The sequence below is a fragment of the Populus euphratica genome, unplaced genomic scaffold (genome assembly GCF_000495115.2).
Source record: "Populus euphratica unplaced genomic scaffold, PopEup_1.0 scaffold185.1, whole genome shotgun sequence".
NCBI lineage: Eukaryota > Viridiplantae > Streptophyta > Magnoliopsida > Malpighiales > Salicaceae > Populus > Populus euphratica.
The window spans coordinates 283,765-308,203 of record NW_011499982.1 but is presented as its reverse complement, the minus strand read 5'-3'; the positions used below and the strand labels follow the sequence as shown (position 1 = coordinate 308,203).

General features: G+C 34.9%; 5 protein-coding genes across 9 annotated transcripts; 1 reads left to right on the top strand and 4 right to left on the bottom strand.

The window, feature by feature from the left end:
• Positions 1 to 253: 253 nt before the first annotated feature.
• LOC105139865 (glucan endo-1,3-beta-glucosidase 3-like) lies at positions 254 to 5,504 on the bottom strand. Its single transcript, XM_011046490.1, has 4 exons — positions 4,294 to 5,504; positions 3,201 to 3,695; positions 914 to 944; positions 254 to 799 (listed from the first exon to the last, which is right to left on the bottom strand). The coding sequence occupies exons 1-4, from the start codon at positions 4,355 to 4,357 to the stop codon at positions 619 to 621; spliced, it is 771 nt and encodes a 256-aa protein (XP_011044792.1). The 5' UTR covers positions 4,358 to 5,504; the 3' UTR covers positions 254 to 618.
• Positions 5,505 to 7,779: 2,275 nt separating this feature from the next.
• Positions 7,780 to 8,638, bottom strand: LOC105139864 (uncharacterized). Its single transcript, XM_011046489.1, has 3 exons — positions 8,473 to 8,638; positions 8,348 to 8,392; positions 7,780 to 8,260 (listed from the first exon to the last, which is right to left on the bottom strand). Exons 1-3 carry the CDS (start codon positions 8,554 to 8,556, stop codon positions 7,964 to 7,966), a joined length of 426 nt encoding a protein of 141 aa, XP_011044791.1. The 5' UTR covers positions 8,557 to 8,638; the 3' UTR covers positions 7,780 to 7,963.
• Positions 8,639 to 8,898: 260 nt separating this feature from the next.
• On the bottom strand, positions 8,899 to 9,757 carry LOC105139862 (uncharacterized). The gene is made up of 3 exons (XM_011046488.1): positions 9,592 to 9,757; positions 9,467 to 9,511; positions 8,899 to 9,379 (listed from the first exon to the last, which is right to left on the bottom strand). Exons 1-3 carry the CDS (start codon positions 9,673 to 9,675, stop codon positions 9,083 to 9,085), a joined length of 426 nt encoding a protein of 141 aa, XP_011044790.1. The 5' UTR covers positions 9,676 to 9,757; the 3' UTR covers positions 8,899 to 9,082.
• Positions 9,758 to 12,866: 3,109 nt separating this feature from the next.
• On the top strand, positions 12,867 to 15,033 carry LOC105139860 (Pentatricopeptide repeat (PPR-like) superfamily protein). 2 transcript variants are annotated; one of them, XM_011046483.1, is made up of 2 exons: positions 12,867 to 14,688; positions 14,830 to 15,033. In XM_011046483.1, the coding sequence occupies exon 1, from the start codon at positions 12,917 to 12,919 to the stop codon at positions 14,522 to 14,524; it is 1,608 nt and encodes a 535-aa protein (XP_011044785.1). In that variant the 5' UTR covers positions 12,867 to 12,916; the 3' UTR covers positions 14,525 to 14,688; positions 14,830 to 15,033. The 2 variants fall into 2 exon arrangements, with proteins under 2 accessions (XP_011044785.1, XP_011044784.1); XM_011046482.1 differs by having other exon boundaries at positions 14,821 to 15,033.
• LOC105139861 (putative DNA-binding protein ESCAROLA) lies at positions 14,818 to 23,291 on the bottom strand. Of its 4 annotated transcripts, XM_011046486.1 has the most exons (9): positions 23,143 to 23,291; positions 22,472 to 22,831; positions 20,767 to 21,456; positions 19,048 to 19,359; positions 18,691 to 18,963; positions 18,348 to 18,421; positions 17,866 to 18,072; positions 16,883 to 17,339; positions 14,818 to 16,725 (listed from the first exon to the last, which is right to left on the bottom strand). In XM_011046486.1, the coding sequence occupies exon 9, from the start codon at positions 15,732 to 15,734 to the stop codon at positions 14,970 to 14,972; it is 765 nt and encodes a 254-aa protein (XP_011044788.1). In that variant the 5' UTR covers positions 15,735 to 16,725; positions 16,883 to 17,339; positions 17,866 to 18,072; positions 18,348 to 18,421; positions 18,691 to 18,963; positions 19,048 to 19,359; positions 20,767 to 21,456; positions 22,472 to 22,831; positions 23,143 to 23,291; the 3' UTR covers positions 14,818 to 14,969. The 4 variants fall into 4 exon arrangements, with proteins under 4 accessions (XP_011044788.1, XP_011044786.1, XP_011044787.1 ...); XM_011046484.1 differs by having other exon boundaries at positions 17,866 to 18,421; XM_011046485.1 differs by lacking the exon at positions 18,348 to 18,421.
• Between the last annotated feature and the right edge of the window lie 1,148 nt (positions 23,292 to 24,439).

Here is a 24,439-nt window from a genome sequence, read left to right as displayed (position 1 = left end):
CAATTTATACATAAAAATAAAAATCACTGCCAAGTATACCACTGAGTTAATGAATCCAATTTTGAAGACGGGTAAATTTCTTCAAGAACTTCCTTCTGTGACGTGAAAATGCAAAGCAAAGATGACGAGAGCCACGAGATCTGGTATCATCTATCCAAGAACTCGACCTTTTTCCCAGGAGAATTAACAGCTAGAACGCATTTTAGCGAACGAACAAAGTTAATTTTTCATTCTCATCATTAACAAAAACATAAAGAAAAAAAAATGCCAAATCTGTAACACTGCAAAACGAAGAGCAAATTCCTCTTGCTTGTTTCTACCAGCACAAAAAACCCCACCATCAAAATGCAATTTCTTTCTCTACACACCTCCCTTCATATGATCACTACTAGCAACTAATTTACAGATCAAATACAATTCGTAACCAAAAAAGTAAGGCATGAGATTATGCCCCATAGCATTCAGCGTTCCTGCACATGAGCTGCTCACTAGTCTCCTAAAAAGCATAGACTAGCTAGCAAGCAGGGCAAGCAACAGATCAGTATAGCACCATCTACAAATGTCAGAGATCGACATTTAGCCAGCAACATGATGATAAATGCAACAAATCGAGTGAGTTTATCCCCTGTAGCCCAGAGTTGATGTTAATTTAGCCAGCGACAAAATGATAAATGTCAGAGACATAAAATGTGGTTTCTCGTTAATTTTGGTAGCTACCGATGGGGCAGGATTTGAAGGCACTGCACCATAAACAGTCGCACCATTTGAGTTTGTGGTGTTCAAGACCGAAGAGCTTGTGCTGCAAAACAATTCCAAATCCAGATGAAACGTAAAGAAAGATCAACCAGCAGAAAGCTTCTTTTTTTTTCCAGGTGAGAAGGAGACAAAAAGTAGAGGGGTTCAGAAACATTACCTAGTGGACGGAAACTGACATGTCCCAGTACCTGAAATTGTATTGAATATAAATAAGAGCTCTAGCAAAGTAAATAATAATAAAGAATAAATCTGAGCACAGCTAATCCACAAATCTGACGACTGACATGCGTCTGTAAAAGGCCGCAAAAAGTAGCTTGAGCGGCAGTAAAAAGTTCCACTTTAGCTATTTTTCAACGATCACAATAAAGCGACCCGAATCGCAATCTTTTCTAGCTAGCCTGCCCCCTCGACGTACTCCAAAATAATTCCCTCGAGATGCAGTGAGCTGGAGGTGAGCTCACATGTCATTTCTATCTTCTCAGACGCGGAGTTAGTTAACTCGGGAAACCCCAGACTCAAACCTCACTCTTTTTAATTGAATCCCACGAGACACTCACTATCAACATAACAATGTCCATCGGCAACTAATAATTTGTAGGTCAGTTGACATGTAATTTCTATTCTTCAATGCATAATTATTAAACCCAGTGATTCAAGAAATTCAGGAATCAAAGTTTGATTTCAGTCAAGTTTCTAGTTAAATCATTCAATACATTAGATCAAATTTTCAGTAATTTAATTAATTAAGCATATCCATTCAAACTCAGTCAAGTGAACATTAGGAATCTTAAAAAAAATAAAAGAATAAAATGATTTTGAAAAATAATTGATTATCCAGGGTTAAGTTAAACTTTTTTTTGGAGTTAGTGTTCATAGTTTTTTTTTTATTTCAAAATTATTTTAAAAAAAATTAAATTTTATTTTATTTTTTTCTTTGCTTGAAATTAATATTTTTTAATATTTTTAGATATTTTAATGTGTTTATATAAAAATAATTTTTAAAAAATAAAAAATATTATTTTAATATATATTTAAATAAAAAATACCTTATATATATACTACAAGCACACTACACCCTCAAGTCACTTCAAATAATAATATTATTTTGTGCAATTATGATCTATACAGAAATTTTAACAAATATGTATGGGAATGCAATTGACATCAATTATGATAAAATTAGTTTAGGGACACATTTAGACCTGATATATAGGTTGGGGAGTTATATGGTGTTGCCCCGGCAATTCAACATAGAGTGCAAGATTATATATATATATATATATATATATATATATATATATATAGTATAATCCACTTTCATTAGAGTTTTTGGCAGAACCAAAATTTCAACATGAGATTTCTTAACTGCATCCTTCTTGTTTGTGCAAAAATTCTACTAAGCTTGGATCTCATATACAGAGCACAATGTTGCTTAAATTAATATAAACTTGAACATGGAAAATTTAAAAGTATCTAGTTAAATCATTCAGTATATATATTAAAGTAGATTTTTAGTAATCTGATTGATACGAGTAAATCCATTCAAGTCAATATCAAGGATCTTAAAAAAAAAATGAATGACACTACTTTGTTTTAATAAAAATAATTAATAATTCAAGGTTAATTATTATTAATAATATCAGTTAAAAAACTATTATTAATAATCGATCAATTTAATGATGACTGATTAGATTTAGGATTAAAAAAATATTTAATTATAAGAAATTCACCTAATAAATTGAGAAATTATCCATGCTTTAAACGCTAACTAATTTAATAAAAGAACTCAATCAAATTTATAAACCGACCGCAGAGTTAAGCATTAAGGGGGGGAAAAGAAAGTAATCAGTAAACGGTTTTGGTGAATTTGGTCCGGTCCGAAACAGGCAAAAGCGTCGCTTTTCTCTGTTTTTTTTTTTTTGTTTTTTTTTCAGAAAAAGGAATAAAGAGGCCGAATCCCCCGAGACCTTTTAGACCGATACTTACAGATGAGTGGCAAAGTTAGAGGGACAAGAGTGCGACCCGAAATTTAGCATAGATCGTTCATGAAAAAAAGGAAGAAAGAGAAGGACGAGCGGAATTCAGGTGTTAAAGGGGAAAAGGTTTCAAGAAATGAACTGATTGGTCTCTTTTATTTTAAAAACTAATTATTTAGTTCCTTTTTTCGTCTATTTTCAATTTCTTTTATTTTTTTTTGTTTTAAGAAGTTGAAAAAATAGATAGATATCATGGAGAGAGATTAATAAGAAAAATATATTTCTTGAAACAAAGTAATATTAAATTAAGCATGACTAACAATAGTCAAGGGACTGGTTATCAGTTTTGGAAACTAGAGGGACTATTTAGTTCGTTCTTCAAAATTAAGAGGGACTAATTTATAACTTGATCATCAAGACGTGACATGAACAATAAATAGAGATGGCACGATAGAGGACACAACTTACTTGGATTAGTGCTAGTAGTAGCAGCAGTTCCTCCAAAATTACAGCTACTGGGCACTGGATTCTTCTGATAATAGCTGTTGAATGCATAGGAGGCATGGTCATGAACAGTGTTTGGATTATAACAACTTCCACTAGGTAGAATTGCTGAGCAATCAGCACCGCCATAGCCACAAGCATAATCCAAAGCAACTTGTAACGCTGTTGGTGATGCACTTGGGCTAGCAATACACCAGCTAGCTCCTGCAGACACAGGTGGTGTTGTTGACGTTGGGGTTACCACTGGCGTAATGGTAGCGGGCGATGTGGAATCGGGGTCTGAATTTGGGTTTATCATGGGAGTCGATGTGGTGGGAATTATTGTGGGAACAGTGGTTATTGGGGTGGTGATGTCCTTCTGGCTGCCGGAAATAAAATTCACAAGGACTACAACCTGTGTTGTTCCATGGCCTGCTCGTTTACTATTCTCATTTGCTAACCTTTTTGCAACACTTGAACCTGGATTTAAAATCATCAAGAGTACAGTTAAGCTTCCATTATGTGTGATTGGAAAGCAGGAGTCCTCAGCAAATCCTGTTCACATTATTTCAAACTTGACATCAAGGCATCGATTAGTGTGTGCATGGTTCCAAAATTCACCGACTAGGCTGAACTCTAAAGTCGTGAGTGGATAGGTAATTTACAGTGCAACATGAGTGTCCAACTAGAGTAGGCCAACATGTTTAATAATTGACAAGAAAAAAAAAAGAGAGAAGGACGAGTTTGAAATTGAACAAGAACCATGATTGAGACAAAAAAAAGTAGCTAAAGTTTGACTCCAGAGAACCAACAACAGAACAAGAACTTGAAGGAGGAGATGAGAAATCAAAGCTAAGGCTCATTCATAGAAAAAGAAAAAACCCATCTTGTTTTTGAAATGTAATCCAGGATATCCATGCGTGAGTTAACAGGAAATTAAGAAAATCAGCAATGTATTAAGAAAAGAAAAAACCAGTAATGTGAAATCGTTGCTTCCTTGGCCTGATGGAAAAGAAGTTGTGAAACAAGATTGGTTCTGCAATAGAGAAATTCCTAGCATAAGAGAGTAAACCATCACCTGATGAAGAAAGGAAGAGACCGAGTAGGCAAAACATTAGGGAGTAGATGACTCTGCCACCCATGGGCTTAAACCCCCGACCCTCTTCTTCTTCTTCTTCTTCTTCTCTTCTTTGATGTATTTATCTAATCAGCTTACCCTTTATTCAAAGGAAAGAAAGGGAAAAGAAGTAAACAAATGTTAAATTACAGAAGCATCAATGACCTTGTTGAAAAGAGAGGATTTTGCATTCTTTGTGCTGTGCAAAGAATATATATTTTGTGGAATAAGTACCCTCTTGAGGGAGGGAGGGAGGGGGTAATGTATGTGTTTGTAGAGGAAGACTTGAGAAAGGAGACGGGTGTAGAGGAGGGTTCATAAGCAAGAGATGGAACAAAAAAAGAGGGAAAAGGTGAGAAGAAGGTTGAAAAAGAAGTAAAGTGAGAGAATTGTTTTGGGATTTAGGCTTGGTGTGTGGGCTGGTAAGTGATGGTTGTAATGATGACGATGACGTCTACATTTTGCCTTTTGTTTTATTTTTATTGGTCTGTTCTTCTTCTTTTAGTGTTTCATAAATAATGAGAGCAAGGCCAACCTTCAATTATGTCCAGTAAGCTTTCTTAGCTAAGCTAGACAGGCGCTGCATGTCTTTGTGCTCAACTAGGTGCCCCCTCAGATGCTGTATAAAGAGAGAGGTAGAGAAAGATAGAGCACAGCGCGAGGTGGACTGCCCCACTGATGACCTTCCGAGGGATGAGCTTGGATCAACCGAAGGGGCATGAGTGATACTCAAGTATTCTCTCCCCTGATCTCTGCTTTTTGGTGGGTTAAAGACTTAAAAAAAGGTATTTGCTACAGTTTCTTGTTGGGTTGTTCTTGATCAAGACTGCCAACTACATAGAAAGAATGTGCTTTTCATTTCTTATTCTTCATAGCGACACGAACCTTTCAAATTTCTCACTTCAACATGTATGGAAATAGATAATGATTCCCTGTTTGTAAAGAGTGGTGCATAAGGTATACTGAAGCTAAGCAGAAAGGTCAAAGCAAGGTTCTTATTCTGCAGAGGAAAAGCATCAAGAAAAATAAAAAATCAAGCAGGACAAACCGCTGACAACTGAGTTTTATTACTAATTAATCTTGTGAAGAGCTCTAAAAGCATCCTTTTTTTCCCTAATTCTTTTGGCCTAGAGTGATCAGATCTTGCCACAGGAGCTATGTGGATCATGTGGTTGAAGTCACCGCTTCAAGGTCTGCTTTTCAAAAAACCAGTGGAGTCGCTTCTCTGTCAAGTAGTAGGGCAATGGTCTCTGCCTTTGTCCACTGGGGTTGTGGCTTTCCCCATTGCCCTGACTTAAAAGCTTCTTTCTTTCTTTCTTTCGTGCAAGCCCATTGATTCAATTGAAAGTGGCTAAAAGTCCAAAAAAACTTTTGGGAAAATACACCCCAGGAGCAAAGCTTAGAAAAAAAAAAAAAACAAAAAGAGGAGAGAAATTACAGGAAATAAGTCAAGGATGAACATGACGAGGTCCTTGTTTAAATCAGAAAGTGAGGAACAAGAAGAAGAACACTAGCTGATGGATAAGGGAAAATGCGTTGCTAATAAAAACTTAGAGGGATTTCCTTGTTCTGCCTTACCTGAGTTTAGTTTTGCGCATTCCAAATAGGGTTTGTGTCAAATTTAAATTTTTTTATTTAAAATTAATTTTTCTATATTTTTAAATTGTTTTGATATATTAATATTAAAAATAATTTTTTAAAAATAAAATAATAATATTTTAATACATTCCTAAATAAAACCTACTTTTAAAAATAATTCTCAAACACCCTTAAATCTTGTAACTATCATCAAAAGTTAAGATCTAGATCATCTACTAGCGTTTAGCATTTGATTGGCATTATTATCAAATGCCCATACTAAATCTTATATCTAAATTTGACTTTAAGAAAACTAAAAACGGGTCTTCAAGAACAAAAGGTGAGCAGTCCAGAAGTCTATCCTGAGGTTGCTCTTTTGACCAATTGGATGTCTATGCACTATATGATATTCCTAGACTCCTCTTTTTTTCCTTGTGTTTCCTAGTGCAAATAAAGTCGCTTCTTGATTGTTGCTCTCCTGCTATGTTATTTTAAGCGGCCATGTGTTCAATTTAAGCATAAAATTTTAAAAGAGCAATCATTATTGTTTGATCATAATTGCAATAGCTTTCTCGAAACTATCTTTTAAATGTGGACAAGTCGTGAACCTCGCATCCACTTACCTCTCCTAGTCACTTTAGACGTTCTCACCTATTGTTGCCTCATTTAGGAGAAGATTTTTAAAGCTATGATTGCCGTTTTAGATAATGTTTTTTTGGTGGTGGGTTGGGTGAATTCTAGTATGGTAGGATTAATTTTTTATTTAAAAATATATTAAAATAATATTTTTAAAAAATTATTTTAATATCATCAAATTAAAACAATTTAAAACAAAAAAAATTCAGTTTCTTACAAAAAAAAAATAAATTCTAACTATAAAAACAAACAAACAGTGCCTACAAAGAAAAAAATCGATATACTTGAACCTTCATTGCGATAAGGACCAGCAAGGGATGCCGCGGTACTTTCCCGCTAGACTCGTAGCTTTGGATGATGAGGGTTTCTTTTTCCATCGTTCGAAAAGATTAGGAAGTGACGTGGACAATTTTATTTTATTTTATTTTATCGATAACCTTTGTTACAGATGCTACCCAATCAAAACCAAGTATATCTCACGAAAGGTGAAAAAACTTCACCGTCTAAGATAATCGAGAAAAAGAATAAGTAAGTTTCTAATGGTAAATTATTTTTAAATAGATGTTTTAGTAAAGTTGGATTCTAATATTTTCTTTTTCGAACCCATCGAGTAATTTCATCGAACTGTAAGACATCAGTGACTAAGAAATAATTTCTGAAAGTTCAGAGACTAAAATCAAACTAGACATGATCGAGGATCATAAATTAATTTTTCTAATGGTAATTTCTGAAAGTTTAGAGACTAAAATCAAAATAGACATGATCGAGGATCATAAATTAATTTACTCGTCACCCAGGAAAAAAGAAGCCAGCGTGTAGGCCCAGTCCGTACTTCCCAATAGCCCAGTCCAAGAGATAAGTGGGTAAGGAAAACCCAGGATATCAGTGGGTCTCAGTCCCAGACTCACATCGAGTCAAGCCCACGGCTTTTAATTTAGAATTTAGATGTGATGTTTTTATTTACAAATATATTAACATAATTTATTTTTTAATAATTATTTATTTTTAAAAATTTAATTTTGATATTTGAAATAATTTTAAAATATATAAAAAATTCAAAATTTTCTTTGAATGCAACAAATGTTGCTCACCAGTAGTTTTGTGCTTCTACCTTACTTTCCTCATTTGTTTACCGATGATCACTGTTTTCTGCCAAATACAGGTAGTGGAATTAAAAAAAAAGAGGAAAAAGGTTTCTGTGTATCACATGAAGTTGCATATGCATAACTGTAATTACTTAACATGCTTATATATTGAAATTGAAAATAGTAATATAATCTATTGAAATTAAAGGTCCATTTCTATTGTTATGCTATGCATTCAGAATCACTTAGCTGAAGAGAAGGAAATAAAGCGATTACTTGTGCAGAGTACCGTGATGAGGGTAGGGGTACCAGGAGGAGGAAGTTTGAGAGAATCAAACATGAGCCGTAGTAGTAGATAGAGCATCAATAGCAGCAGCACCTCTTGCACTGCTACTACCTCTCTTCCTCTTCCTTTTGCCTCCTCCTCCTGCTACAACTTGGAGATCTGATTTAGCGTTAAGTGATTGGATGGAAGTGACGCGGCACTCCTGCCAGTTGAGCGTCTTCATGTCCGCCACGATGTCCTTCATGTTCATCAATGTGCATGACGATATTTCGTTTTTCTCTTTCACTGTGGAGCGTGACAGATTCTCCAGATCTATTTTATCCACCGCATCTATCAACACCTTCTGCTCGTGGATTTATGACAGAAAGCATAGCTTAATTTAAGCACAGAAATTAAAAATCAGATATCAATTAGTGTGTTGGATTTGAACCTGAGAGACTTTAACGATTTTCTTGAAGCCGTGCATGCGAATAATCTGCAAAAATAGAACGAACATTAACATACAAGAAATTCAAAACCAAGATCAATCAATGCAGAAAATGAGAGAGAGATTACCTGATTGAGGAAATTGGGGGAGAGACCGAATTGCTTGTGAGATAGGAAAAAATGGAGATAATCTTCGAGAGAAATCTTGCTCATTTTTCTTCTTTCTTTGCTGCTGCACTCTCTCTATCTATCGATTTTAATTTCTCAGATTTTAGTAAGCCTTCTAATCTAATTTTAGAAATTTATACTGTTTGGCAAATGGCAGGCTAGATTCCAGATGGTTCAAGGAGATTGTCCCTGGGGGTGCTGGCTCGGGAGCCAGCACGTAATGCCTGTTGGTTTAATAAAACATTTTAACTAAAATTTTAAATAAATTGTTTTAATTTAAAATTTAATATTATCATATTTTTAATTTTATTAAATACAATAGGAATTAAAAAAAAAGAGGAAAAAGGTTTCTGTGTATCACATGAAGTTGCATATGCATAACTGTAATTACTTAACATGCTTATATATTGAAATTGAAAATAGTAATATAATCTATTGAAATTAAAGGTCCATTTCTATTGTTATGCTATGCATTCAGAATCACTTAGCTGAAGAGAAGGAAATAAAGCGATTACTTGTGCAGAGTACCGTGATGAGGGTAGGGGTACCAGGAGGAGGAAGTTTGAGAGAATCAAACATGAGCCGTAGTAGTAGATAGAGCATCAATAGCAGCAGCACCTCTTGCACTGCTACTACCTCTCTTCCTCTTCCTTTTGCCTCCTCCTCCTGCTACAACTTGGAGATCTGATTTAGCGTTAAGTGATTGGATGGAAGTGACGCGGCACTCCTGCCAGTTGAGCGTCTTCATGTCCGCCACGATGTCCTTCATGTTCATCAATGTGCATGACGATATTTCGTTTTTCTCTTTCACTGTGGAGCGTGACAGATTCTCCAGATCTATTTTATCCACCGCATCTATCAACACCTTCTGCTCGTGGATTTATGACAGAAAGCATAGCTTAATTTAAGCACAGAAATTAAAAATCAGATATCAATTAGTGTGTTGGATTTGAACCTGAGAGACTTTAACGATTTTCTTGAAGCCGTGCATGCGAATAATCTGCAAAAATAGAACGAACATTAACATACAAGAAATTCAAAACCAAGATCAATCAATGCAGAAAATGAGAGAGAGATTACCTGATTGAGGAAATTGGGGGAGAGACCGAATTGCTTGTGAGATAGGAAAAAATGGAGATAATCTTCGAGAGAAATCTTGCTCATTTTTCTTCTTTCTTTGCTGCTGCACTCTCTCTATCTATCGATTTTAATTTCTCAGATTTTAGTAAGCCTTCTAATCTAATTTTAGAAATTTATACTGTTTGGCAAATGGCAGGCTAGATTCCAGATGGTTCAAGGAGATTGTCCCTGGGGGTGCTGGCTCGGGAGCCAGCACGTAATGCCTGTTGGTTTAATAAAACATTTTAACTAAAATTTTAAATAAATTGTTTTAATTTAAAATTTAATATTATCATATTTTTAATTTTATTAAATACAATAAAGATAATAAAATCTAAATTATGATCACTTGATCATCAAATATTTGATATTATATTAAATCATCATCTTAAGCTATAAACTTAAATTATTAAATAAAAGTTTAAGATATATTATTTTCTATCAAAAAGGAAAATGAAGGGAAAAAATTGTCACTTAAAAGATAAAATAAAAAAAAATTAACAAAAGGAACTAAGATTTATATCAAAAAGGAAAATGAAGGGAAAAAAATTGTCAGATAAACAAAGAGAAAATAAATAAAATTATTTTTATAGCAAAACTTAAAAGATAAAATAAAAAAAATTAACAAAAGGAACTAAGATTAAAAAAAATTAAAAGAATAAAGATAAAACCAAAATAAAAAATAAATTACAAGGCAATCCAATTTTTTCATAGGATGGTAAATTGAAATGAAAAATAATTTAAACAAAAGGAAGAAAATTTTTAAAAATAAGAGTCAAATTGAAAACAATAATACACCATAAACTTAGTTTAAACAATGAAATTAAAAACCAATAATACTTTTACAAACAAAAACAAGGAAAAAACTATAAATAAATAAAATAAGGATTGAATTGAAAAAAAAATAAAACATGATAAATTAAAATTGAAGGACTAAGTCAAAAATAAATAAAATTTATATAAAAGATTCAAAAAATAATATCTAGATATCAAAAGAATAAGGACTAAAATTAAAATATAAAAAATAAAAAGGATTAAGATATATTATTAATGAGATGAGAGAGAAAAGAAAAAAAAATCGCGATGGTAAATTGTCATACCTTAAACAACACGTAAAAAACAAATATAATAATGCTTCTAACAACATGATAGAATCATGAGTTTGGCTACCCGGAGACCCCCTACACGCCACTAAAATGATGTGAGGTTTTAAATACATCAGCAGTGCAAATAATTTTTTTAAATTTAATTTTAATTATTTAGATTAAAAAAATCAAATTATTCAATAATTATGAAATTAATGAGAAAACCATACTAAAAAGATCAAAAGGCCTCTAGGTCCATTGTTTAAATTTTGGGTTCTAAGGCTAAATATGTTCTTTTTGGGTGCTTTAAAAAATAAAAAAGATATAAATATCATCACCTAATAACTTAATAAAAATTGATTTAAAAGATATTACAAGCATTCTACTATTTCAATAAATAAAATTTATTTTTATTTTTGGAAAATCTTTAATGACAAATAGATAAAAAAAACTGAAATACTCCCTTTAATATTTTGTCTAGGAAATAATAGTCATTATATTATAACAATGAATAGTAAAATTGGAGTGTATATATAGTGTAGTATATCTCAACTTGTAACATCTCAAGATTTCTATCCATTATGATTTGATGTAAAACAAAATTATTTTTTTTAATAGGTCAAATTTTATTTTGATATTTTAATTCTATCAAAATTTAAAGAGAATTTCTCCTAAAATTTTAGTTTTTTCAAGTGTTGACATCTTTCATCATTCATAATTAACACAACTCAAACATTCAATCACATCATTTAATATTATTTTCACAAGATATAATTTTCTTGAAGAAACATATTTAAAACTTTCTCATTTACTTGTCCAAACTTCAACTACAACCCAAGATGATAATGCTGTAACAATTTTAGCTTACAAGTCTAACATACAATTAAAACATTTTTATCTTTCAAAATCAATCTATTCTTTTATTGAAATGGTCCATTGTAGAAGAAAATAGAATTCCTTTCATTTCCTCACTCACAATTTATTTATTTTTCGTGTGAATTGAAATCGAACAAGAACTTAGCAATTTAAAGTCCTTCCCCGTTTGATTTTCTTTCTTGGCCAAAACCTTATGCACAAGTAAAATGATTCTTAAATTCTCATTTTAGAGATTTTACCTATTATTTGATTTTTTAATACAACACACATCATTTCTAAATATAATTTCATCAAACAAATTCATTCCCCAATTTCTTTCCCCTTAGCCCGAATCTTAGTAAGTTATGTGAAAAGGTTTTATTTTTCAATTTTTCCAAATTCAGTCATCACAGATACAATATTCATGTATGTAATTCAAACACTACATTAAACATCTAATCAATCATTCCTTCAAACCCACATTCTATAATGTATTTTCTAATAAAAATGTATTATCACATAACATGCATATAATTAAAATTTTGATTGAAACTTCTTACCTCTTAAACACGAGAATATGAAGAAAAGAAAGTGTTGAAACAAGTTTTCCTTCCCTCTTAAATCCTCCTCTCAAACCTGTCACTTTTCATGCCAAAATCCTCTAGGTTTTTTTCATTTTTCTTGGCCTAATCTCCTTCCAGTCTCTTATTACCCCTTAATTATTGTATGGAGATGTGAATTTAGGTACAATATTGAAGAAATTTGAAAAAAAAAAAAACTCTTCCTCTCCTTCTCTAAACAGTCTGCCACTCCTGCCTTCTAAAATATACTCATATTTTTTTTATCCCTTAAGAACAATAATATCTTTCATTTTTAAAATATGGTTTTTTCAATTCGTAAAGATATCTTATCTTATCAATTTGGTTAATTTTTTTATATTTTATTATTAACATGAAATTCATCAGTTTAATTTTATTTATTTTATTTTACAAATAAAAATATTAATATTTACAAACTCGAAAAATTCTAACATGAGGTTTACATATAGTGTTTTGTTGGCAACATTTTTGTTAATAAGAGTACAAATAACCGAAGATATACAAACAAATGATAGTGGAATGGGCTAGAGATTCATTGCATGTGAAGCCCATGGTTCAGTAAAAAGCACGTGAGGCCCACATTTTCCTACAACCAACGGATCTATGCCTCTCCGTGGTAGAGTTAGCTAATGGGCCTATTGACCTTGGACATCGGATCCATTCCGCTGTCTTCCCTGCACAGAAAAGGGATAACGCGGCATTCTGTAAAAAAAATAAAAAATAAAAAATAAACAAGAACCATAGAAAATGATACCATGTTGTTGCTCCCTAATTCCATCGCCGGCTTCCATATCCAAGTTCATCTCAGACCAACCTTACCTCTCCATGCTGGACAAAAATTGCACTTCAATGAAAGACCTTCAAAAAATCCATGCCCAACTCATAAAAACTGGCCTAGCGAAAGACCCCATTGCTGCTAGCCGTGTTTTGGCCTTCTGTACCTCTCCTGCAGGTGACATCAACTATGCCTACTTAGTCTTCACACAAATACGACAGCCAAACCTTTTTGTATGGAACACTATCATCAGAGGCTTCTCTCAAAGCTCAACTCCACACTATGCAATCTCTTTATTTATTGACATGATGTTCACTTCACCAACTACTCAACCTCAAAGGCTGACTTATCCTTCAGTTTTCAAGGCTTATGCTCAACTTGGTCTAGCCCACGAAGGTGCTCAGCTTCATGGCAGAGTGATAAAACTGGGACTTGAAAATGATCAGTTTATACAAAATACAATCTTGAATATGTACGTAAATTGTGGGTTTCTGGGTGAAGCTCAGAGAATTTTTGATGGAGCTACGGGATTTGATGTTGTTACGTGGAATACGATGATTATAGGACTTGCCAAATGTGGAGAGATTGATAAGTCTAGGAGCTTGTTTGATAAGATGTTGTTGAGGAATACAGTGTCATGGAATTCTATGATTAGTGGGTATGTGAGGAAAGGCAGGTTCTTTGAGGCAATGGAGCTCTTTAGCAGAATGCAAGAGGAAGGGATTAAGCCTTGTGAATTTACAATGGTGAGCTTGTTAAATGCTTGTGCTTGCTTAGGAGCACTGAGACAGGGAGAATGGATTCATGATTATATAGTGAAGAAGAATTTTGCATTGAACTCTATTGTTATTACAGCCATTATAGACATGTATTCCAAGTGTGGAAGCATAGATAAGGCTCTTCAAGTGTTCAAGAGTGCCCCCAAGAAAGGATTATCTTGCTGGAACTCCCTAATTTTAGGCCTAGCTATGAGTGGCCGTGGGGATGAAGCAGTCCGATTATTTTCAATGCTCGAGTCTTCAAATCTCAAACCGGATCATGTTAGTTTTATAGGAGTCCTGACAGCTTGTAGTCACGCTGGGATGGTCGACAGGGCAAAGGACTATTTCTTGTTAATGTCAGAAACATACAAGATTGAGCCATCGATAAAACATTATAGCTGCATGGTTGATGTTCTAGGCAGAGCAGGACTCCTTGAAGAGGCAGAAGAGCTAATCAGAAGCATGCCAGTAAACCCAGATGCCATTATATGGGGGTCTTTACTCTCCTCTTGCAGGGAGTACGGAAACATTGAGATGGCAAAACTAGCGGCGAAGCGTGTGAATGAGTTGGATCCAAATGAGAGCTCAAGTTTTGTGCTTCTGTCAAACGTTTATGCTGCTCATAATCATTTTAAAGAAGCAATTGAGCAAAGGATCTCTTTAAAAGAGAAGCAGATGGAAAAAGAACCTGGATGTAGTTTGATTGAAGTGAATGGAGAGATTCATGAATTTGTTGCCGGGGGACGCCTGCATCCAAGATCCAAAGATATCTACCATGCATTGGATGATCTGGGATTGGCGTTAAAGGAGATGGGATAGGATTAATATGAACGAATTAATTATTCTTTCTAGTGGATTATATCATGACAGAAAATAGGTTCTTCCGGTTCCCAGAAGTTCAGTATTTCTCTTGTTCAAGGTGGATGAACTCCACTGCAACTCAGGGTTGAAAGATAGAACAGATCTGGTCATCATCGAATGAGGTAGCTTCTTACAATTTTAATTATCACTCATTTGCATGTTTTCTTTAATCTAAAGGCATGCCATTTTCAAAGTCGCATCTAAAGAAGTTTCCTCTCTCAATATATATATATATATATATATATATATATAAGTAACTCTAGACTGATGGAAAAATAAGAGTTCATGCCAAGCAGAACAGAGAAGTGCTTTTACAAGGAAGCCTGAACACATTAGTGAAATGACACAACATCGAAGAATATTAGGATTTGCTAATATGAGGGGCTAGAAGACTTGCTGCTAATTAGGATTTTGACGTGGTTCGCCCTGGTGCCCAAGAGTAAATCTCGGGGGTCACGGCACCATTGGTGAGCAATTTCTGCGGCATTCCGTACAAATTCGGGATATCGAGGTGGTGACGAGGACCGTTTTCGTAATGCTGATTCTGCACAGCAGCAGTGATTCCATCCTCATCCAACGGCAAACGATCAAAAGACGCGTTCATGAAAGATGCAGCCATGATCACAACAGGCCCTGAAGCAATGAGGGCACCCACCACACCTCCACCCACAACCTGCCCTTGAGCCCCTGCCAGGTAGATGGTCAGTCCCGTGATCCCCTGTGGAGCAGGTGGGGGCAGGACAGATCCAAGTAGTGAGAGTATCTCAAACCGCCCATGAAGGGTCACGATGGCCCCCGACGAGGCTGGTTGTCTTAGGGTCACATTGGTTACACAACCGCTCCCACTAAGCACTGATATTCCACGCTGCTTCCTTCTTGCAAAGTTTGCTAAACTCTCACACACATCACATCCGGAGCTCACCTCCATTGCATGGGCTCGGAGTGCGTTAGCACTATCTCGAGTAACAATAATAGGAGGTTTTGGCTTATTTTTGGAGCCAGCTGGTCTTCCACGAGGACGCCTGATAGTTTCACCCCCGCGTGCCGAAGAAATAGGCGGCACTGCCTTCGGCAACTTTGAAGCCATAAGGATGGCCTCCATGTTCGGTCTGTGTTCATGACCCTTCTCCGATTCTTGGTTTCGTTCCATAATTCTTTCAGTATTCATAAACAAAAGAATACACAACTGTGCTCGGTGTCTGGGTTTAAGTAGCCGATTTTGCGCGAATAAATTTATTGCATGAAGCCAAAAGAATGATCAGAATTAGGACAAGGTTAAGTGGCACCAACCTTGTAATTAAGTAGTTTATACTTTATATGCGTTCTTCACCCTGCCTACCTCCCAACTGGCATTGCCTTCACGACATTTGCCCGGGCAAATGTCCGTTTCTCACATAAACATCAAGCTGACGTGAAATCATTCAGGAAGTCATAGATTAACCATAAGATACCCACCCGAAGATTTCCATGTCAGTTTCAAGGGAACCATTAGTAAGAAACCCCATTAAAAAAACGGTGCCAGCATGTTTGGTAAAAGGCTAAATAATTTCTCTTGACTTTCGTATTGAGGGGATTCGCATTAGCAAGCCACATCTCAAAAGTCAGACATATGCCCCAGTAAATTAGGTAAAATACGATATGGCGGCATTGGACAAAGCTAGTTGAAGCATGTACACATTGGACGGATCCGGGCCCTCAAAATCAACTAACTTTTTACTGCAAAACAAACCTAATTTGCCACTTTTTCACTCGCTGAAAAGAAGAGCTACAGAAACCCATCAGCAGCTGTTCAGACAAAGTGGGGTAATTAATTATATGATAACCTATAACCATTAGTAGCTCTGCTGCCAGCGTTGTTATCGCTTGGGTACTGGCCCTCTAGAACCACTAAAACTAAGATCACTAAGGCTTTGGTGTGGTTCTGATGGAATTCCGGCTTGAGATGATAAGCATTTGAATGAAATAGAGCACCATAATCCTGTGAGAGCTGCTGACCTTGTTTATAATTATTTGTGTGCGATAAGGACCTATAATCAATCCTGTGACAGCTGCTGCTGCTGCTGACCTTTTGGATGTCCAGAAAACAGTTGACTCTGTCCTGGCAAACTGAAATATCCGTTGTCTGGGAGAGTGAACATCATTCTTGAAGAGCCATCATTCTGGTTTATTTAATAGAAATAAATACAAAAGCAAAGGACAATCAATTAAAAGAATTCTCCTTCTAGCACTGAAGATAGACAGGAGAGTTTCCATAAGTCAGATGACCAAGCGCAAATAATGTTTATACAAAAACAGAGGGCACCCTAGCGTCCTTACCTGATGAATGGTGAAATCATTTCTCTTGATGCTGAGAAAGCAAAATATCATGGCCACCTGCAGAACCAGTGGGGGCAGCAGCTTGCAAAATGGTTCCAGGAAAGTTGGCAGTGCTCCCAAAACCTCCATAACCAGAAATGTTCACATCAGACAAGGGCAAATTTCTCCTGGAAGCATCTGTTTTGTATTGTGGGTGGCTGTAGCCCATGCTTGACAAGGAATGATGGAACACGATGTTATCTTGATATGCTTGACGAAAAGCAGATGTATAACGAGCATGGTTCTGAGCCATAGCAGGATAGCCAGTCAAATTGGTCAGGTTTTCCAAGGAAACAGCAGGTTGAGACGACAAATTTGCCGAAAGATGCTGGGAAAGTGCAGGTTGTGGGGCAAGAGTGACACCAGGCAGTGTTGGTGAACATCACATGGATAGAGAAAAAACACCCCGACTCAGAACCTGGGCATTCACAAGGACAAATGAAGAAAAATTAGCTTTGTTGCATTTGACTTCTGAGGTTCTTAGCACTGCAATGGGAAGCATCTATAGTTTGCATGTAACAATAATTGGCTAGATGCCAAACAGCCAATACAAGAAGAAAAATAATAAAGCGCACCATAAAGCAAAGTTTTTTTTTTAAAAAAAATGAAATGTAGTCTTAAAATAAATTTACATCACATTGGGATAGTACAGTTGTATCAAAATCAATTGAAATAATTATACTTAAAATTGAAATTCAACCCTCTATATGCACTCAAATTTTCTATTTGGACATCAGGCATACAAAGTTGATATAGTTATAGAAGTCTGGAATTCAGAGGTCCATGATTCTCCATAAATCTATTCAAAGATCCATCACAGAGAAATTTTGTGTTCCTTAGCTCTCCCTTTTCTTTAAAGAAGTAACAAACTTAAAATGCTCATAAAATATGCAGGAACAAATACAGTCACCAAATTCAAAACTCAGAAGGTATTTCTTACACACCTCTGACTGGGAGATGGCTGGATTGCTAGCTGATGATACTGTACTACCAAAACTTGACCTTGATAGGGTTCCAATGAAAGAGGACTTGGCATACTCAGAGTATCTTGAAGATTGAATAGTTAATGCCAACAAAATCCATCGGTGTCCTTGTTGAACTTGCTTGCTGCAACAGGATGTCCACCTTTAGGGTCTAACACTCCATGTTTCCTAAAATACAGCAATTCAAGGTTCAGTAAAAGTAAATTAACAGCCAGCATCTAGAATAGCAAAAGATGAAGATGGATAATGATGTCTCCATAAACCACATTGTCTAACAGCTGATGATAGAAAAATTTGAACTGCAAGAAAAAAATTACAACCACAGGGGCATCACTATTCTTTAACCATTTGAAATCAAAGAGTACTATGAAATAGAAGTAAACCATAAAAAAAAAAACAACAATAAATCTCCACATATAATATACAGGCATCATAAATTTCATCTTCATTGTTAGCATGAGGTGCAAGATTGGTTCCAAGAGCAAGCAATGAAACTGTGAATAGAAAAGGAAAAATCCTAAGCCAAAAAGATAGGGGCAATGAACAAATTAGTTGGGTGCCCATCTCAAGACAAAGAAAAGAGACGGGATTTATGAGGAAAGAAATGACAACCACCCTATCTTTCTTTTGGGCAGTTTAGCAAGTGTATTCACTAAACAGTATGAGAGCTTCTCCATTAAATCCCACGTGTAAATAATAAAGATATGTCTAGATAGCATTCATGCATCAATAATTCCCACTCATTAATTGAAGTTACGCAGAACAACAAAATATTGGAGGTATTACCATATGAAGAGAAGAAAGGTTCTTAGCCTTTGAATGTATCTCCTAACACCCAAGGGAAAACCCAGTTCTTGGGTGTTCTTAGAATCAGAATCAGGTATGGATGTTGGATGGGTGTATTCGTGCCCATGGGGTACTTCATGAATGCTTTCTCTCATTAACTCTGGTGGTGAAAATAAAAACTTATGAATCCCAACACCTCCAGTTAATCGATGTGTATCTGACATGGATCCAAGCTGCTAATCTTGAAGGAACTCACCAAGAAGCTCGGAATTTCTGCACAGAAAGAAAGCATGTACTATAATGAGCCATGAAAACAGACAGGTACCACATACTGGAATCAAGCTGAAAGACTCATGCCTAATCTCCTTGCATGGAGGGGATGGACCATTTGTTGCTGCAGAAGCCTTTTCCAAGTTACTCTTTGCGGAAGTCAGTGCTAGCAGTGCAGAAACTGCATTTTAAGTCCCAGATTTGCATGTACTGAAACTCAAATGTGAGAAGTCAGCATCTAAGAGTTGCATATACACAGGAAACAACACTACATGATTATCCTCAGATAATCCTCCTTCCCCGAACTTAGCAGCTGCAAGTCCGCAGCAGCTGACGATACTTCATTGTTCAAAGGTGCAGCAACATTTGGGAAAGGTAACTGGACGCCTCTACCAGTTCCTAAAAATTCACAGTGAGGGGACAAGGAAAGAAGAAAAAAAGTAAGGATTGTAATATAGACTCTATTAGGAGTATTAAATAAAAGAAAGAGAACTCTCTCATTCGATAAGCCGTTACCTAAACAGTATTATCATCTGATCATATCAAATACATTGAAATAAAAAATAAAAAAAAGTTGTGCCGTTGAAGACTAAGTTAAGATAATTGTGCAGTACCATCACTTGATCCTTGATAATCAAAATTTAAGAGAAAAGTCAGACAAGAACTCAAACCATAACTAGTCAAACTGTTTCAAAGGTCACTTGCTAATGTACTTATCCTGAACATGGTTTGTTTGAATACATCCTTCTGAATCTAATATATGAGAATAACCAAAACTACAACATCCATTTCCTAGTAGATGTATGAGCTAATTAAAACATTTCCTCAGTCACTGCCATACCAAATTCCATTTAAACATGATATTTCAGAAAACATTCACATCTTTTCAATATTTATAAATAACTGAAACAATTTCACTTCATGAAAACAAAAAAACAAAAAATTGTCAAAAAAAATAATCAATCCTAATTCCCATTCTAGTTTAGCATACACATCAAATAGGATTGATTATTTTTTTGACAGCAAAACACATCAAATAAACAGGCCCAAGTTAAAACAATTGAGCATCACTATTGCTCTTGATCTAAACCGCCTCCATAACCTGAAAAAAATAAAGAAGAAGCATACATTGCATGCTACACACCAATTCAAAGCCCACACCACAGACGTCAACCCAAACCTGGAGGAGAAAGAAATAGAAAAGGATGATAAAGAGAAATGAGAGTAATAGAAAGAAAAGACATTCTTGGATAACAATGATTGGAGTTTGGGAATTTTTTTGATTTCTTGAATATCCGGGGTTTAAACTTAGGACCTTTTGGTTTGTAAATAGGGGAAAAGATGAAAGGATTGAGAAGGTTCTTGAAATTTTCTGGGTTGTGAGTGGTAGCAGAGAAGTGGGGTAAACAGAAGAAAATAATGCATTCACATGGGGTAAGCTAGGTTTACTAGGGATGCGTGCATATGGAATCATACAGGTCTAGTCGGGTTGAGGACCTGCAAACCAATTATACCTGCTATATCCAAAAGACTTCTAAATTGAATCAGGTCAGGCTAGATATAAAAAGATATAGCAGACGTTTTGGTTTCTTTTAGCACCCTGGTGCTTTTTGACAAATGTAAGTAAATCGTAACACCATTTGCTTTTTGACAGATGTAATATTGGCATTGTCAAATTCTTCTGGAACTGCATGGTGCTACAGGGAATAACTCAGCATGCGCAATGACTGTTTGGCAAAGAATTATGCACAATAATGGGGAATAGAGGAAAAAATATTGGCATCAAACTACACATATGTGAATTACCTTCCCAACGATCATTCATGCGTCTTTGAGAATCATAACTTGTATCCCTCAGTAAACCATCACCCCAACAAGAATCACCTACAGCACTATTCACATTTTCCTGTCTTCTACATGGAAAAGCAGATTCAGCACAATAAGAAACTGGATTCTTGTTAGCGGCATTACTCTCTGATACTTGGACCTCCTCCAATTGGAGGTCTTCAGTCAAATTAGTTCCATCTTCATATAAGCAACATTGAATTAGAAAACATCTCAGTGCTGGAGGCATTAGACACGTTAAAGGTATATGACCCACCAGCAGCTGTTTGCTGATCAAACACAGGCAATTCATCATGAAAGCTTGCACTAACATGAGAATCGTGCATTGTCTCAGGCACTTAAGAAGGATGTGAACATTGCAGACCTTGGTGCATTACTGGTGGAAAGGGAGAAGAATCGCATGAAGGTTTACAACAGTACTGGGATGAGCTTACTGAATTTACCACATCTTGAGGAGTATAGGATGTCTCTGACATAATTTGGGATCCCTTATTGCACAGCCGACCCATCCTAACAATGTTATCCATAGAAACATGTCCTGCAGTAACACCTGAACAAGCAGCTTGGGTTCCTGATGACATTTGTGCAGCTGAAGGAATGGTATCACCAGTTCCTGTAGCTTGCCTTCTGCCATCAACATTGCAGGAATCGCTGCAGTGGAATTTTCAAGATCAATCCAAAGAAAAAAACGAAATATTCAATAAAAAGTATTCAAATGAGGTAACAAGATTGGGTATTTGAAAAAAAAAAAAAAAAGGTCTCTCTGAAGACATTAAAGCACAGCCATTTAGCACAAGCAGCAAAATGCCCAAACTTAATGTGCTAAAATGTAAGGAAGAGATAATCATGTAAATCATGCTGATAGTAACTAAGGTGGCAGAAAGGTCCTAACCGCATCACATTACCTGTGATCAAATGCAATGTTGCAATCAAAGCATCCTCTTGGAAAAAAATTAGAAATTCCTTGCTTTTCATTGATGTGAAACTTTCAAACCTCTAAATTGGGGAGGCAATGCCATATTCTATTTGGAAAAAAATTGTCCCTTTTCAGAAGAATTAAAATACTCTCCCTTTCTCATTCTTGTAAAGATACCATAATACACTGTTTCAAACTCTAACATAGCATGTAACTAGCAAATAAGGAATATTGTTATCAAAATTAAACTTAATAAGGGCAGGCAGTCGGAACTTGGACAATTAAAGGCACAAATATGAGTTTCTTCTGATCTCATACCATTTCAAGCACGTGAGTAAAGATGTATGTGAGATGTTACAAAATAAAGCAATTTCATGCATAGCAGACATCAGATGGAAACACAAGCATGCACGCGCGCGCCCACACTTACTTCTATGGTGTTGTTCAATGTTTAAACTTGACAATAAGATTTTAAGGATCTAGTAAGAAAACATTTGCTGGCTGAAACAAGAGGAAAAATGGCATAACGCAGACTGGGAAGATAATACATCATTTTAGAACACAGAGGCTAATTATTGGACAAATTAGTTAACATTTTTATGTTACTCCAACAAAACCACTCGTGAATAATAAGAAATAAAATTGAATACAATTAAGTGCGGATATATTCTAGTTCAGTTATTGATAATCTGTTATACAACGAAGATGCATACTAGGGATCAATTGGCTTGAATTCATAACAGAACTAACCTGTTGGATGAAGGCTGCTCATTTGCAGTTTTCACATGATATATCAAAGATGATGAAGATCGAAGGCCCCGGAGGAGCACCCAGCCCATTCTCTTTCCTATATGCAGCTTTACCAAGGTCTGCCAGGAGGACACGAGTTCACATAATAAGAACATGCAATTTCAAATCCAACTCAATATCACCAATTCAGCCACCACAAGCGTCTGACATTGTTCAGGATAATAAACACACCGTTATAGCTGATTTGAGATGGTACATGTCCAACATTATATTCACCACCAACTTTAGCTCCGCAAAAAAACCATTGTTTTTCCTCCATACCTTTGATTCTTGTGTCTCCTTCATCTGTAGAAATGCAATCTACAATATTAAAAAACAAAATCTATAAAAATCAAGGCAGAACAAAACCATCAGTGCACTTATTGATCTCATGCAGCACATAGAAAGCCAGTAATAATGTAGAGAGAAATAATTCAGGCGGTAATTAACTAAACAACCAAGCAGCAGAAATACGCTAAAAAAAAAAAAAAACCTTCAGCAGCTGTGAAACACTGATTCCCAAATCCCTGACAACTAAAAATCAACCTAAAAAAGATCTTTTATGCTAATCAAGTAGAAGTTTATAAGCAGTATTTGCGAAATCATCAACAAATTCCAAACAGCTAACAAACCTTCTGTTTTGACACGCTTCACGTGCTAACGGTTAGAATCTGTCGACACAGAAAGCATACAACCCCCTCCCCCAAGAAAATTTAAGATCTTATTTTCAGTGTGGGTGGGGGAAAATATTTCACAGTGTTGGAGAGTAATTTTAAATTAAAAGATAGTTACGAGCAGGAAACGGAATGTTAAGAATATTTTAATTTAAAATTTCTCTTAATTATTTTTTTAATAAATTTTTTAAAAGGCTCTAAAATTCAATTATTCTCGGGTTTCTAAGAAAGTTGCTATCTATATCCAGTTTAATAAATTCCTTTTAAAATTTAAGTTACGAGACAGTAATGAAATGTCTAAACACCATATTTAGATTATATAATCTAAATATGGCAACATATATTTTTTAGAAAATGAATTTGATGTAACTAGTGTCTAAAAGAGTATGATAGATAATAGGACAAAGAAAGTACGTAATTTAAAATAAAAAATATATACACAAAAGGAGTACATAATTTTGATATTTGGTGAATTAAAAAAAAAGGACTGGCAAGGAGGATTCACATGTCACTAAATACATAACACTATTTACTTACTGCAATGGTACAATTACCAAAAATCAATGAATTTGTTATTGAAGTAATATGATTCTTTTAATAAAATTTATTAGTCATATTAGCTAAGAACAATTTTTTATATATATTTTAAAAACACATTATAATAATTAAATTATTTTTAAAAACTAAAACATTTCAAGGATTTATTAAAAGTTGTTGGATTTTTTATCTAATTAATTTGTTATTGGTTTTTATAAAAATTAAATTTAATAATTTTTTATTTATCAGGTTATCCTAATATTATAGCTTAACTTGTAAATTTAGTTGGGTAATTTGAGTAGGGTAAATTTTTTTTTAAACTTATAATTACTATGTTTTTCTTTTTGTTTTTTTATAAATATTTTATTTTTTAATATTTTGTTTGTTGAGAATTAGATTTTAATGTTTTTATAAATTTATTATTTTTATCCATATAACTCAGGTAATATGGGTTGATATTGTTGTTTTTTTTTTATCCTTTTTTTTTAAAGAAAAAATAATTGTATCTTTCATAACCAATTCCTGCTGCAACCGTTACTTTTCATTCGTTTGCCATCATTTTTGTTATTTGTGTAGCAAGCTAAATCCCATGATCCTTCGTTTTCTCTTTCTGCAGGTGCTAAAAATTGTGTGTGTATGTGTGAGAGAGGGAGAGATTTTGTTTTAGGGATCTAAACCTGGACACTCCACTTTCAAAGCTTAGCTTCAAGTCCTTGGC